The sequence below is a fragment of the Liolophura sinensis genome, chromosome 11, assembly GCF_032854445.1.
Source record: "Liolophura sinensis isolate JHLJ2023 chromosome 11, CUHK_Ljap_v2, whole genome shotgun sequence".
Lineage (NCBI taxonomy): Eukaryota > Metazoa > Mollusca > Polyplacophora > Chitonida > Chitonidae > Liolophura > Liolophura sinensis.
Window position 1 is genome coordinate 26,115,018 of NC_088305.1, and position 15,004 is coordinate 26,130,021.

The 15,004-nt window shown below is 40.6% G+C and overlaps 3 protein-coding genes across 6 annotated transcripts; 1 reads left to right on the top strand and 2 right to left on the bottom strand.

Moving 5' to 3' along the window:
* Positions 1–259: 259 nt before the first annotated feature.
* LOC135478250 (zinc finger protein 39-like) lies at positions 260–2,610 on the top strand. The gene is made up of 2 exons (XM_064758523.1): positions 260–691; positions 1,993–2,610. Exons 1-2 carry the CDS (start codon positions 260–262, stop codon positions 2,608–2,610), a joined length of 1,050 nt encoding a protein of 349 aa, XP_064614593.1.
* A 1,025-nt stretch (positions 2,611–3,635) lies between these two features.
* Positions 3,636–14,209, bottom strand: LOC135477913 (APOBEC1 complementation factor-like). 4 transcript variants are annotated; one of them, XM_064758131.1, is made up of 14 exons: positions 13,900–14,209; positions 12,938–13,118; positions 10,562–10,742; positions 9,496–9,551; positions 9,036–9,125; positions 8,652–8,765; positions 8,154–8,252; positions 7,929–8,027; positions 7,704–7,802; positions 7,033–7,100; positions 5,904–6,003; positions 5,285–5,401; positions 4,862–4,997; positions 3,636–4,376 (listed from the first exon to the last, which is right to left on the bottom strand). In XM_064758131.1, the coding sequence occupies exons 3-14, from the start codon at positions 10,713–10,715 to the stop codon at positions 4,282–4,284; spliced, it is 1,227 nt and encodes a 408-aa protein (XP_064614201.1). In that variant the 5' UTR covers positions 10,716–10,742; positions 12,938–13,118; positions 13,900–14,209; the 3' UTR covers positions 3,636–4,281. The 4 variants fall into 4 exon arrangements, with proteins under 4 accessions (XP_064614201.1, XP_064614198.1, XP_064614200.1 ...); XM_064758128.1 differs by lacking the exons at positions 12,938–13,118; positions 13,900–14,209 and adding an exon at positions 11,347–12,529; XM_064758130.1 differs by lacking the exons at positions 8,652–8,765; positions 12,938–13,118; positions 13,900–14,209 and adding an exon at positions 11,347–12,529.
* Positions 13,047–14,280, bottom strand: LOC135478251 (gastrula zinc finger protein XlCGF52.1-like). The gene is made up of 2 exons (XM_064758524.1): positions 13,900–14,280; positions 13,047–13,118 (listed from the first exon to the last, which is right to left on the bottom strand). The coding sequence occupies exons 1-2, from the start codon at positions 14,278–14,280 to the stop codon at positions 13,047–13,049; spliced, it is 453 nt and encodes a 150-aa protein (XP_064614594.1).
* Between the last annotated feature and the right edge of the window lie 724 nt (positions 14,281–15,004).

Genomic DNA, 15,004 nt, shown 5'->3' on the forward strand with positions numbered 1-15,004 from the left:
GGGACAGCTCGAAAAGAGCTCCCGGGCGCCAAAACGAACCAATGGGTGAGCCGGATTTGCCCCCAAACGGCCCAATGGGGGACCCGCAAAACGAACCAATCAGCGTGCGAGAAGAGGTTACGTAAGAAAAAAACGAACCAATCAGCGCGTGGTGAATTTCCGCGTGGATAGGATAAAAGACAGGTGCAGCAGTAGCAGATCACTTCACCTGAAGACACCGACCGAGCGAGCGAGCGAGCGACCGAGTAAACAAGCAACGATGGATCAAGAGGATTTCGAGGTTAATATGGAGAAGAAGACGTTGGAGGAGAAGAAGACGGAGAAGCTATTTACCTGCGAGGTGTGCGATCGAGGATTCACCCGACGCGATAACTGGCGACGACATGCTAAAACACAGCACGGCGATAAGGAAAAGAAGACGACGGAGAAGTATTTTTGCCGGGTGTGTGCCCAGCATTTTACCCGGCGGAATAACTGGCTCCGGCACCAGCGGACGCAGCATCAGCCCCAGACAAACAAAAGATTCACCTGTCCGACCTGTGACCGGACGTTTTTTCGCCGAGAACATTTGATCCGCCATCAACAGCGCCATGGCAACAAACGAGAACGTGTGTGGCATTGCGAAGACTGCGGTGAGTCTTTCTACCGGTTGTGGGATTGGCGGACCCATCAACGTGGGAAACACGACTCGGTAAGTTCTTTTTTTTTTTATTATTTTATTTTATTTTTCTCCACCCCAAACAGCAGGTTGAGTGACCTACTAACCCACGAAGACGCCGCTTGATTATGGAGGTTGAAAAGCCACCGTATTCCATGAATGGTTGGTTAGCTCAGCCGGCAGAGCGTTGGGCTAATAACGCGAATGTCACGGGTTCGAGCCTCATATCAGCCAGTCGACATTTTTTCATTTTTGTTGGTGGGCATTGATTTTTTTTTCATTTTCGTTTCTTTGCATACTATTTCGTTTTAAATAACGACGAGTATGTTGAATTTGGGGATAGTCTTTGAAGTCCAAATGTTGAATCATGTGCATGTATGAGTAGTTGCTTTCCGCGTTCAGCGTTGGTCATCTCAGACTTGGTGATAAAAAGGGTCCGTTTCCAAAAAAATCATGCGCACAATAAATGTACATGATTTGTTTGTTTCAGGCTGGGGATGAATTAGGGGGAGTAATTTGCTTCTTGAAAGTTAATTTAAGACAGTAAGAGCTATCTCATGTTACATGTTTGTAACAGTATATGAAAAAAAAGTATAAAAAAAAAACTTCTTTACTGGATCGTATACAATAAGACATGCTGCATTTCATTGCTGAAAATTACTATGCAGCCGATAAAAACAAAAAATAGGCTTAGATGTCTTCTTTCTTTCCTGAACCCGCTTTGCTTCTTGAAAGTTAATTGAAGACAGTAAGAGCTATCGCATGTTACATGTTTGTAACAGTATATGAAAAGTATAAAAAAAAGGGGCAGGGGCGACTACTTTTGTTGGAATAATGGAAATAAGGGGCGTAACTCTAAATGTCAAACGACAATACGTGTCTGGAAATCTGGAAAGAGTAATATATAGTAATTTTCTTTATTTTTGTTCCAAAACTGTATAGGGGTCTTGCAGAGTTAACAATTGTATCAGTATATATATATAGATTTATTTCATTTAGTTCATATTTGTGTAAAGCAAACTCATGTCACAATTCATTTAAACACATTGTATGACTTTATTTCACTTAATTTACAATATCTCATGAAAATTAATTATGATTTGTTGTTATTTAAATCGGGCACTCATTTACCATCCTTGAGACGACCGCCAAATAGTATGGGAGAGTGTGTCAGTGTGTCATGCCAGGGTTGATATCTATCGGAATGGCTCCTATGTATTATATGTATTCTAAAATTTTTTAGCGGAACATATGTACATATGTACAATAGTATGTATATAGAGTATGTCTAGGGTTTACCTAGGTTATAACGTCTACACCCTTCTATGTTACAGAGACCTGTTTCATCTACCACCACCACCACCACCACCGACGACAACAAACCCAGCACGAGTCAAGCTCAAGTGAGTTTAGCGGGGGATGCCTCGCTGAAAGAAGAAGAAGAAAAGAAAATCTCTCACCTGAAAGGAAACAAGGGGTTATACACGTTGGTGGGTGGAAATAACGGTCCTTACAGGGACTATTTGTGTTTGTTTCGGTGTCTAGCCATCCATCTAGACCAGGCCAACCCCCAAAACTGCGAACGCCAGGCTGGGGTGTATTACCGCAGGTATCTGGAGGAAATGGAGATGGAGCCGAGGTATTTCCGCGGGGTACCGCTCAGTGCGCTGGACACGGTGGAAAGCCTGTTTCAAGTGAACATTCAAGTCTACCAGCTCATCCCCATGGACAGGTCGTACTCAGCACAACTCATTCACCGCAGTGCCGAGCGCTATTCTCCCCCTACCCTGCGGTTAAACCTGTACCAGCGGCATTTCAGCTATATCAAAGACATGGGGTGTTATGCTCGATCTTTCACCTGCCAGGTGTGCCAGAAGAGTTTTCGGACACTGTGGGAGTTACGACGGCACGGTCAAACGTGCACCGACGCCATTCGACGACCACCTATTTAGATCTGTAGAACGGTGCTATGGATACTCTACACACCCTGCTCCTGTGCTCCTGTGCTCTTGTGACACTTCCGACGGCCCTTTTCAGGGCCAACCAACTCCTCCCGAAAGAGTAATTTCTAAATCTAAGCACTAAAAAAAAAGTGGATGTGTTTTTTCTACTTCATGTAGATAAGCGTGTGAGAACGAGTTATGTAAGGAGGACTATTTAGCGTGGGCGGATGGTGATGGGGGTGGTTAGGTCACGGGTGATATCACGGGCTGGTATCTATCCCGATAGCTCCTATGTATTATGTATGGACGCACCAGCTGGCTGGCTGGCTGGCAACAATGTATACAATGTATACAAGGCGCAGCCGAGCAAAACCAAAAACCACGTGTCCAAACAAAAACCACGTGTCAAAACAAAGCACAGCTGACAACATTGTTGGCCTGACTGTAGGTCGGCTGGTGGGTAGGATCGTTCAGCGTGTCTTTGCAACACTGTTCGCCCAGGAAGGCTCACTGCTGCAGGTAGGGGGGTCGGTGTTATGAACCGTAGACCCTGTCGGTGGGATTTTTTTTGGGTGATCTGCCTGTCTGTCTACCTGCTGGTTGTGGTAGGGATGGATGGATCGACACCACACCCAAACATACATGCACACTGGAGACTCTACTATACTATACTATACTCTACTCTACTCTATACTATATATAGGCGATGTAGTGGAATAGAGCACAGTAGAGTATAGGGGAAAAAAAAAAGAGAAAAAACTTGGATCAGAAAATCTCGAAGCTTATAAGAAACTTGGAGGAGATCAATGTGATGGTATTTCACACATATTTTCAGCATCTATATTTTCACCAACATCCACATATTTAAGCAAGATATGTAACAGCCATTTCTTAAACGGTTAAATTCAATTATTCTTTATCCACTAATCTTAACACACATATACACAAGACAACCAAATGACCATGAAGGAGAAAACAACTACCAGGTTATATTAAAAAAATTCTTTTTTTCAATGTTTTATTCTTTTCTATCAAAAATCTGAAATACAAAAGGATATACCGAAACATAAACTTGCAGTACTTGCTATGGGGAACCTAACAAAGCCCATACGTGTAAATGATAAAAATGATATTGAAAATAAATGATAAATGGGTGTGCTGAACAGCTAATTTGACTTTGAAAAGACCGGTCAAAGCAGGTGTCAAAATGTCTGGCTCTATTAGTAGAGATTGCCAAATGACCATCGAAGAGACCTAGCCTCTGTATAAAGTTAAGTTCCTACAATAGCAGAAGGTATACATTCGAAAAATTAATCTGTTATTTTTAACAGAAAATCTGTGATCTGAATGATGCTGGAATGTATTGTGTTATTACAATATAATATTCTGCCATATTCAACATAATATACTGTTAGTCTAATGCTAATTTTATGTGGGATTAATAGAATACGTGTTTTATATTCATCTGATATTCATCAGTTTTCATCTGATATTTTACATCACATGTGACCCGTTACAACTCCGGGAACAAGAAGATTCGAAGAAGGAAGAAGTCATTTAACAAGTCCACTCTGATACGGGCATCTCGTCCAAGGTCACGCCCCTTTCTAGCCCAGGGTCATATTGGTTATCAGAAATGAGAGAAAAAAAACAGAAAAAAACCAGGTCATCCATGGCTTTTCACAGGATCTGTTGGAAGCGTTCCACAGGTGGGTCGGGGTGGTTGGCATAGCTCGGCTGGGTGTAAGGACATGGTGGGCTAATGAACTCTAGGGCTGCAGCACAAAACAATAAACTCTGACAATTCTAGTTATGCAAATAGTTACTTTCCTGGCTAATATTCATTCAAAATATACTTGGGTAACCGCATGCGTGTATGTATGTGAGTATTTAACCATTCATTCTTCAAACGAGTTGCTAACACACACAATACCTGATGCATGTCACAAGTGCTTACATAACGGCAAACAGCTCAGCTATGAATAGTAATTTCCAGCAATTAAGTTTTTTGCAGCATGTCTTATTACATATGATCCAGTAAAGAAGTTTTTTTATACTTTTCATATACTGTTACAAACATGTAACATGAGATAGCTCTTACTTTCTTAAATCAAGAAGCAAAGCTGGTTCAGGAAAGAAACAAGACATCAAAGCATACAATGGCCACTTATTCAATGAGGTATCATAAGTGAAAAAGGGTAGAGCTTGGGCGGTGAAGCATTTGTTTGTCTTTCCTTTTTTATCTGGACACTAACTTTACCTTCAAGAGGCACACCTAACTGCATCAAAGTGTACTCTGCTGCAAAAACCTTTGCCCCCTCAACAGTAGGACACAGTTTATTTGGGGTAAATGGATTACGATTTGGAAACTGAGTACCGAGAGCTGGTATGGTGATCTGAAAGACAAATGTACTTTACCATAGATTAACAATGTAAATGCCTAACATCAACTTCTACATATACTTATACATGTATAAACCCCAACCACGACATTCTTTTTTCGATTTACTTCAGATCAATTATTTTTATAAGATAATTTACTTCTTATTCTTTCTGGTACACATGGACATGATTAATTGTATAAATAAATAATAAAAAAAGTTACATTCCAGCAAAAAGAACTTGATTCTTATCTCTTCAAACAAGTTTCTTATCAACATTTTGTTGAAACCTATGGTAGTACCTTGTACAAAAAGAGCTCTAAGAGCTGTTGGGCACCACTTCCACCCCTTCCCATGAGAGAATGAAGCTGGTATACAGGACTTCCCCATCCATTCTTCTGACAAAGGTCATCGAGCACCTATAGTGAACATCGTTACATGCATGACATTCTTGATTTACTGAAGCCTCACTAGGGCAATCGGGCTATAAATTAAAGGTAATTAGTAAAACAAAAAATTCTTCCACAAAACAAAATCATGGTCAAAGGTTCAACACAGAGCCTTGCATTATGACAACTTTCAATGATAACAAAACAGCCAATTTTTTAGCTATTAACACACCTGATTAACGAAATTTAATTCAAAACTCATTACATGTATAGGAAATATTAGATAAGAATTAGTTTCTAAGTATGTTCCCTGTTACTTCAAAGTTTAAACAAACACCCATCTTCAACGAAACTGAACTAACTCACCTTCTGGTTAATTGCACAATCGGTTCATGTCTTTTAGTACGGCGTAGGCAGATTATAGATTTTAAGACTGCGTAATCCTTTAAGCATGCTTCAGAATAAGTTGCAATGCGCAACTTTTTAATGGGATATGGGACCGGAAACCTTCTGCATTGACAACGATACACACCTCCGCTGGATGTTTCCTAAAGCCACACCCCCTCAGCATCATCCCCCGGCCTCGCACAGGGCTTCTGATGCCCATGGGACCTCGCCCTGCCAACGCCCTGCTAACAGTACAAAAAAGCACAAATATTCCAGCTATTTCATGGTAAAAATTATGTGACTGAGCCTTCTTAAAGTTTCTTCTTCCTGCTTTTCCTCCTGAGATGTTCACATAAAATCAAATATATTGAGCTATTCAGGTTTGGTTGATGAAACTTAATGCTTCTTTGTATACTTACATGTAAGAAGCTCATAAAACGTTTTTTTGAGGACATTGCATGGATAACACATAAATGCAACTTCTTTCACGTCAAATGACTCTATCAACCACAATGGTAAAACCACTAAATATGGTAGTGTACCTTTCCTACATGTATGCTGTTGAATGGAAAGCTACAGAGTGACAATTAAAGAATATAGGTCACAGGTGGTACGAAGTTCACATTAATTCTTGGCAAAAAGCAAGCCCCTACCATTCAATAAAATCGCCTGTTTTCAATAAAGCTATGCCTTGCACAGTCTTGCAAATATTTCTGCTCCGTGTGAAGCACCTTCCAACTGAAATCCGTCATTACCTCATTTTGGATTTCAGTTGCCAAAGTAGACTTACCCATGTCATTTTTCTAGTTCTCACTCTGTACTCTGTATCCATTAGCATATCAGCAGGAGAGCTACAATACTGTACTTTGTAAAAACCACTTGCATATGCTTATTTACAGTTACAGTTATTACAGACAAATCATAAGGTAAAATTTAATCTTAGGTTATCTAAGATTTCATCATAGATGATCACAACTGAAATGATTTAAAACCAAAGACAAATATCCTGTTCCTGGTCTGAAGCACACAAATGACAGAGCATCTGACACTTCTGAGAACCCTGATATTAAACAGACAAACTGGACACACACGGTGGAATATGACAACCTATGCTCTTAATTCCGCAAATATTGTTCTAAGCTAACTGATTTTTATAAAAATTCCAAGAATACAACTCTATTCTGACTGCCAGATCATCTGCTGTGCTGGATTCTCATCTGTATTCTTATATCAGGTGAACAGAGTTGTGGATTTCAGGCCAAAATAGTTCTTACCTTGCGGGTGGTGGAGACATCGGGTTGTAATACAATGGAGGCGAGTAACTAGGATCATAGCCATAGCCCTGAAAAATTTGTCACAGTATCAAGTACACTTGTCATACAACCAAAGCATGCATAACCCCCTACCTTAACATACGAGGAACTCTTACCCTAACATAACAGAGCCCATGACCTATAAATTCATGTACAAATCCAGGTCTTACTCCAATTTCCTCCATCCATAAACCTGATCGTGGTGGAATAATGTGACAATTCTTGAATATAGTATTATACACTGATTAAAAAAAAGTTATTATTAAAGATTTTTAGCATGTAGTTCTAATCATTTTTTAATCAACGGCCTGAAAGGCTAAGGCATTATACTACACATATGAGGCCTTCAATATTTCTACACACTGGAAAATTTCAACATCATAAGCCATCAGTGGCATTCCCTACCCTTGCATACCGGATCTGAAACCCCTATGCTTACATACCAGAAACTCTTATGCTGACATATGAGAACCCCTTACCCTTCCACTCGTGGCCCAGGTGAGTATAATTACTTGTGTAGTTCTGAGTGGATTGTCTCCCTAATAGTTAGTTTCTCTTCATTGTGAAGGGGAATATACCTTCAATGGTTGACACAACAAATAATGTTATCCTACCACATGAGGAACTCTTACCCTGACATATGATACTTCTTTCTGCTTCCAAGATTCCAACGCTTCCGGGCCTCTGTTGTATGCTCTATCAACCTCACCCAAGTGGCAGTCCTGATTAGCCTGCCATAAAGAATTTTCATCAGTAGTAAAATTCAATTATTTACCTGATATAAATATATATAAATAATTTGGTTTTTATATGCAAAGCTTACTTCACACCTATCCTACCACATGAGGAACTCTTACCCTGACATATGATACTTCTTTCTGCTTCCAAGATTCCAACGCTTCCGGGCCTCTGTTGTATGCTCTATCAACCTCACCCAAGTGGCAGTCCTGATTAGCCTGCAATAAAGAATTTTCATCAGTAGTAAAATTCAATTATTTACCTGATATAAATATATATAAATAATTTGGTTTTTATATGCAAAGCTTACTTCACACCTATCCTACCACATGAGGAACTCTTACCTTGACACATGATACTTCTTTCTGCTTCCAAGATTCCAACGCTTCCTGACCTCTGTTGTATGCTCTATCAACCTCACCCAAGTGGCAGTCCTGATTAGCCTGCAATAAAGAATTTTCATCAGTAGTAAAATTCAATTATTTACCTGACATAAATATATATAAATAATTTGGTTTTTATATGCAAAGCTTACTTCACACACACCTGACATATGAGAACCTCCTACCCAGATATATGAGAACCCCCTACCTTAACATATGAGGAACTCTTACCCTGACGTAACAGAGCCCACTACCCTAACATGCGAGGAACTCTTACCCTGACATAACAGAGCCCACTACCCCGACATATGAGGAACTCTTACCCTGACATATGAGAACCTCCTACCCAGATATATGAGAACCCCCTACAGATATATGAGAACAACCTACCTTAACATACGAGGAACTCTTACCCTGACATAACAGAACCCCCTAGCCTACCACATGAGGAACTCTTACCCTGACAGATGATACTTCTTTCTGCTTCCAAGATTCCAACGCTTCCTGGCCTCTGTTGTATGCTCTATCAACCTCACCCAAGTGGCAGTCCAAGGCCTTCAATATTTCTACACACTGGAAAATTTCAACATCATAAGCCATCAGTGGCATTCCCTACCCTTGCATACCGGATCTGAAACCCGTATGCTTACATACCAGAAACTCTTATGCTGACATATGAGAACCCCTTACCCTTCCACTCGTGGCCCAGGTGAGTATAATTACATGTGTAGTTCTGAGTGGATTGTCTCCCTAATAGTTAGTTTCTCTTCATTGTGAAGGGGAATATACCTTCAATGGTTGACACAACAAATAATGTTATCCTACCACATGAGGAACTCTTACCCTGACAGGTGATACTTCTTTCTGCTTCCAAGATTTCAACGCTTCCGAGCCTCTGTTGTATGCTCTATCAACCTCACCCAAGTGTCGGTCCTGATTAACCCGCAATAAAGAATTTTCATCAGTAGTAAAATTCAATTATTTACCTGATATAAATATATATAAATAATTTGGTTTTTATATGCAAAGCTTACTTCACACATACACGACAGATGAGTTTACAATGGTGAAAGAAAGCTGATGGGGGAAAAATGTGGACAGGTCCCGGTTTCCGACCAAATACCTTCCACAAACTCTCAATTTGAAAACATTTGAACTCTTCCAACTTAACACAGTTCACTCCACATACTATGTTGCAAACAAACTTAACCTATGGAAGAGGATGATCGCTGGGCTGTCCTGAATTACACATTTGAGACGATTTTCACGATGTGGCAGCAACATTGACCAAATGATTTCTTACCCGCTCTCTTCCTTTTGCCCATGCAACCTCAATGTAAGCACCTTCAACATTCATTCCTAGAGAGAAATATACATGACTTATTATATAACGCCTTCTCACCTTGATCTTCCTTTAATTTTATTTCTTGAAAGAATGAGGACGTAGTACAAATGCTACACATCAGTTAAAAAAGTGTTCCAGATACAGTCTACCTAGAGTTTCTCCCAAAGAAAACTTCTTATTTTCTCAAAAAATTCCCGGCAAAATGGTCCCGGGATCTTGGGTTCAATATTCAGCCTATTACATGTAACTGTTGAAACAACTTCCCTCTTTTAAACATTTGATCATTTAATGTTCAACAGCTTCTTTTCATGCTGAATGATTTATTGATTGGCCCGTTTTTACGCTGTACTCAAGAATATTTCACTTATACGACGGTGATCAGCATTATAGCATGAGGAAACCAGGCAGAGCCTGGTGGAAACCCACAACCATTCACAGGTTGCTGGCAGACCTTCCCATCCATGTTGAATGAGGGGTGATATTAAGTTAATAATAAGCTACCATAAAAGCCAATTTATACAGAAATTTATCCAAACAAATATTCTAGAGAATGCCCACACCTTATGTTTTGAAGTGTGAATTTATACTGTATGTGCTCTTCTGTAAATATATGTAAGTCTGTCCCATAAATGTGAGCCATTTCCTGTACGTAGTTGGAGTATCAAACATCCTATAGGCAAGCGATGCGTCAGTTATTCACTGTTTCATCTTAATTACTTGAGTTAGCATGTTTTCCCAATATTCTCCCTTAGATGTTGGTGGATATTCTATCATGTAATTTTCTGTAAACATCAATCAAGTGGAAAAACTAGTTAAAACATACTAATGTGCCACACGCGACTGACAAACGAAAATGAACTTTTACTTATCAGAAACAGAACTATCCGAATGGAAATATATCACACTCTATAAATGCACACAAAAACTACATTCGCCTACCGATAGAAAAAATATACTTCCGTTAATGCATTTGTATTTATCCAAAACCAATCAACACAACTCCAAAATAAATAATTTTTCTCACCATTAAGTTTAGCCATGGCCTTGATAGCAGCATCTTTGTCGCTAAAACGAATGAATGCATAATCTCTTATCTTCTTTACTCTTCCCACAGCGTTGTCTCTTCCCACAACTTGACTGCACAGCTTTCTAATTTTGTCTTCTGTAGTTGTCGACATAAGGTTCCCCACGTGCAAAACCACCTTCTGTAATACAAATATGCACAACATAAATATTATTCCAGTCATACAAATATGCACAATATTAATGTAAAAGATGACGACGCATCAGTGCTTTTCAGCCATAAGTGACTATATTAATTATCACCACAGCCTCCCATACAAAAGAAATCACTTGTTGCAAGAAATGTTGCGCGCGCGCGCGCACACCACCCTCTCATGACAGAAAATGCAACAAATGCTGCACGCGCGCACACCACCTTCTAGTGACGGAAAATGAAAGAGCAGACGATAAGAAATTGCAAGAAGTTACGAGACATTTTACACATATCCACCCACACAAAATACCCCTCTGATACAAAAAATTTTAGTTCAATTATAACTTTTCAAATAACGGCTTACATAAAGGTCAAATCTGTTTGGACTGTGGTACCTACTCGTGAATTTTACAACTAACCAACCGATATTTCCGACGTCTGGTGCCGTCTACATTGGCAATTAAATGTGTTTTAATTTGCAACGAAGAGACAACCAAAAAAGTTTCTATAGTGGAAATTACATGACTTACAGAAGAGTTGCGAACACACAAGAGCTGGCCTTTATGAATTTCGTAGTTGTGAAGCTCCTTTACCGCTTGATTCGCGTGTTCTTTGTTAGTGTATGTAACGAATCCATATCCTCTATGGGGTCCAAAGCGGCGGTTCGTTACGAGTTTCAGTTCGTAAATCTTTCCTATCTTCTCAAATACTGGAACGAGCTCGTCTTCGTAACAGTCTTTTGGAATACCTCCGACGAAAATTCCACAATCCTTTAAAGGAGCCCGGCTTTCCCAGTCGGGAGGTGGACCGCCGTACTTTCTTTCCCATTTTTCTCGCCGTATGGTGTATCCTGTTCTCGCCGTAAGGTTCAGCAAGGCTTCGTTTGGCTCCCGGGTCACACGATGTGGCAAAGCCTCCTCCGCGGACGCCATACCTACACCCTACTAAACCCTGCTTGTCCCACTGCTGACGAACTAGAAGTAGGCAAACTGGACTTTGCCACGCACGTGCGTGGACTTAGAAGAGCCCTACAGCGCCATCTATGATGTCCAATAATTATTGTTTTATTCAAATTTACATAGAAAAGGCATCAAATCCAGAGAATATGACCGCAGAAACGTGTAAGGCAACATATAGGTAAAAAAATAAGCTGATAACTTGGAGGGGCACGGTTATGTAGCACTCGCTGTGCCACTGCGAAAGCAGTTCACCCGTGAGTCTCAAGTATCGAAAATTGAACCGTTCATAGTACGAAATGTGAGAAGAACCCTACAGCGCCATCTATGATGTCCAACAATTATTGTTTTATTCCAATGTACATAGAAAAGACACCAAATCCAAAGAATATGATCACAGAAACGTGTAAGGCAACATATAGGTGAAAAAATAAGCTGATAACTTGGAGGCATACGGTTATGTAGTACTCGCTGTGCCACTGCGAAAAGCAGTTCACCCGCGAGTCTCAAGTATCGAAAATTGAACCATTCATAGTACGAAATATGGCATGTGTTTATACTTCAGTGAGTGTTCGGCTATACCAACTATCTGGGTGATTGAAAATGACCCGAATCCAATCTACTATCGCTGACATCGATTTGACAACAGGCATTGTCCTGTGTAATATTCAAAAATAAAAAAACCAAATTTTGTTTTCGCGTGGTTCTAGCTTCTGCATTGTCTTCTAGAACAGCTTATCATGTTCCAGGCAAACTTTTGCACTGCGACGTCCAAGACAGACCAATGAGCGCGACAAGGAGCAAAACGTCGGCTTCTAAAGTCGAGTGGAGCAGCTCCAACAGCTCCATGCTATGCCAGCTATGCCAACCACCCCGACCCACCTGTGGAACGCTTCCAACAGATCATGTGATCAGCCATGGATGACCTACGGTACATGTATATTGATCCGGCATTTCAATCTTTCAGACATGGATATACACGTATAACTTAGATTAGGGCCTGGAAACTAAACACCTGCCTAAACATGGCTCGCATGAGAAAGGTTTGTATTATAATGTGTTATAATAAAGACCGTATATTTTGACAAATAGAGTTAATTTTTTTTCTTTTTTCATTTTGAAATTTCAGTTTAATTTTCTATCATCTGTATCGATCAATTATACTGCTGGTTTAATATACAGAACCTGTTAAGTATACATGACACGTCTGAGTAAAAGTCAGACTTACCTGGTGACCACACCCGCCTTGATTACTATAGGCTTGATTCTGGGATCGACCATGGCTGTAAGGAATCAGTGACAAATCCGAACGCTATCTGAAGACGCAGCGTTTGGGCTTACTCTTCAGGAGGTGCACTTACAATTTCTGCTTTTCTGACTGCTGTTTGTTGTAGCGATGAAAGCGGCTTCTGCAAGATGGCAACAGTACCGAACAGCAGACGTTCATGATAAGACCGGAAGTACATCAACAACAGACGGAGCAGTTACCTCCCGTATTCCATATTATACTGATAGAGTAAAGCGTCCGCAGAGGCCCACTGCATCCACACGTGAACAAATACATATACATGGGAAATGAAAACCATTACTGAAAACAGAGCTAAAGAAATACTGATTTCTGATAACGTTTGTTTCACCCATAGAGTACATATAAAAGTGTACTTGTTTGGGTGTTTATTAAGTCTCGGATTAAGGCAGTCTATCTTAATCCCAGATTGAACTCACTTGAACTCTTTGATAATTCCTGGTACAAATTATCCAGTTTCTGAGTTAAGAAAACAAGTTTTTAGAACTATAATCTATATGTTAATCTACTACATGTATATGACATGTGACCCAGGAACCTCTCCACACTGGGGTCGCTGTGAGTCCAGTTCATGCTGGCTTCCTTTCGTGCCGTACATGGGGAGGTCTGTCAGCAACCTGCCCATGGTTGTGGGTGTCCTCTAGGCTATGCACAAATTCCTCCCACCAAAATGTTGGTCGCCTTTGTATAAGTAAACATTTCTTGAGTATGACGTACACCACCATTGCCCAATCAAATCAATAAATGAATAGTAAGCAAGGCAGGGATGTCCATACCACGACCATGTTTAAACTTCCGAAGATAATTTGTTCATTCCTGTAATGTTGTGTTGGTGTTAAAAAGTGTTCATAATAATAAAATAAAAAATAAAAAAAAGAACTTACGTGGCTGTGTTCCCCACGTTGATGGACACGCCAGTCCCACAATCGGTAAAAAGTTTTACCACAGGCAATCGCACACACGCTCGTTGTTTTTTTCCATGCTCCCGCTGGCAGCGCACCAAATGCTCCCGTCGGGAAAACACCCGCCCGCAGGTTGGGCAGGTGAACCCTTTTTTCTGGGGTTGGTGGTGTGCATGGTGGTGAGGGGTGGTGGTGCGTCTGCTGGTGACGCAGCCAGTCATCCCACCGACTGAAGTCCCTGGCGCACATCATGCAGGTAAACGGCTTCTTCTTCTTCCCTTCACCTGCATGATTTCCATCTCCATCTCCAACCATTCTCGCGCGCGGATAGGTCCGTTTTGGGGGCAAATCCCGCTCACCCATTGGTTCGTTTTGGGCGACAAAGAGCTCTTTTCGAGCTGTCCCACTCAACTTAACAAGCCGACGTTTTGCCTCTTTTTTTCACTCCCACTACCACCACTCCCCCTATACTATACTCTATTATACTACACTCCACTCTAGTATACACACCCCGTCGTGGAAAAAACCCACCACCACCACTACCTGACACACACCTGACACGTCACAGGTGTGACGTCACTCCCAGCCATGCGCAAATAAGGCAAACACAGCAGAGCAGATTAAAATGACTGCATCTTGGGAAGGACAGCCCAAATTACCGAAAAGCTCCTGATTAACCTTTGAATGACGAAGGCAATTCAAGAATGAATAACCATTTATGCGCATGTCTCATAAATTCTTGAATAATGTTGAGTCGTACATGTAGCGATTGGACCATATGTGATATAGGGGACAACAACAATAAATCTGTACTTCCACTTCACTGCCAAATGTTAACAAGAATGTGAAATAACCCACCTTCCAGCTACAGGTTTTCCAATGACTTAATGCTTGAATTAAAAAGTATACATATGTAAAAATAAAACAAGCATCATTGCGTTGTCTTTTTTTACCTGAGACACGCGTAGTGATACATGACCTAACCACTCCCATCATCATCCGCCCACGCTAAATAGTCCCCCTTACATAACTCGTTCTCGCGCGCTTATCTACATGGAGTAGAAAAAAAAAACACATCCAAATGTCA

What these genes read in the sequence shown, in the direction of transcription:
- LOC135478250 (XM_064758523.1), top strand. Translation starts at nt 260, where the DNA reads ATGGATCAAGAGGATTTCGAGGTTAATATGGAGAAGAAGACGTTGGAG. An exon ending in AACGTGGGAAACACGACTCG is followed by an intron (nt 692 to 1,992) that starts GTAAGTTCTTTT and finishes TCTATGTTACAG; the next exon opens with AGACCTGTTTCATCTACCAC.
- LOC135477913 (XM_064758128.1), bottom strand. Translation starts at nt 11,685, where the DNA reads ATGGCGTCCGCGGAGGAGGCTTTGCCACATCGTGTGACCCGGGAGCCA. An exon ending in AAGAAGTATCATCTGTCAGG is followed by an intron (nt 8,253 to 8,651) that starts GTAAGAGTTCCT and finishes TCTTTATTGCAG; the next exon opens with GCTAATCAGGACTGCCACTT. An exon ending in ATGTCTCCACCACCCGCAAG is followed by an intron (nt 6,004 to 7,032) that starts GTAAGAACTATT and finishes TTGTACTGTTAG; the next exon opens with CAGGGCGTTGGCAGGGCGAG.
- LOC135478251 (XM_064758524.1), bottom strand. Translation starts at nt 14,280, where the DNA reads ATGGGTGAGCGGGATTTGCCCCCAAAACGGACCTATCCGCGCGCGAGA. An exon ending in AACGTGGGGAACACAGCCAC is followed by an intron (nt 13,119 to 13,899) that starts GTAAGTTCTTTT and finishes GCCATCTTGCAG; the next exon opens with AAGCCGCTTTCATCGCTACA.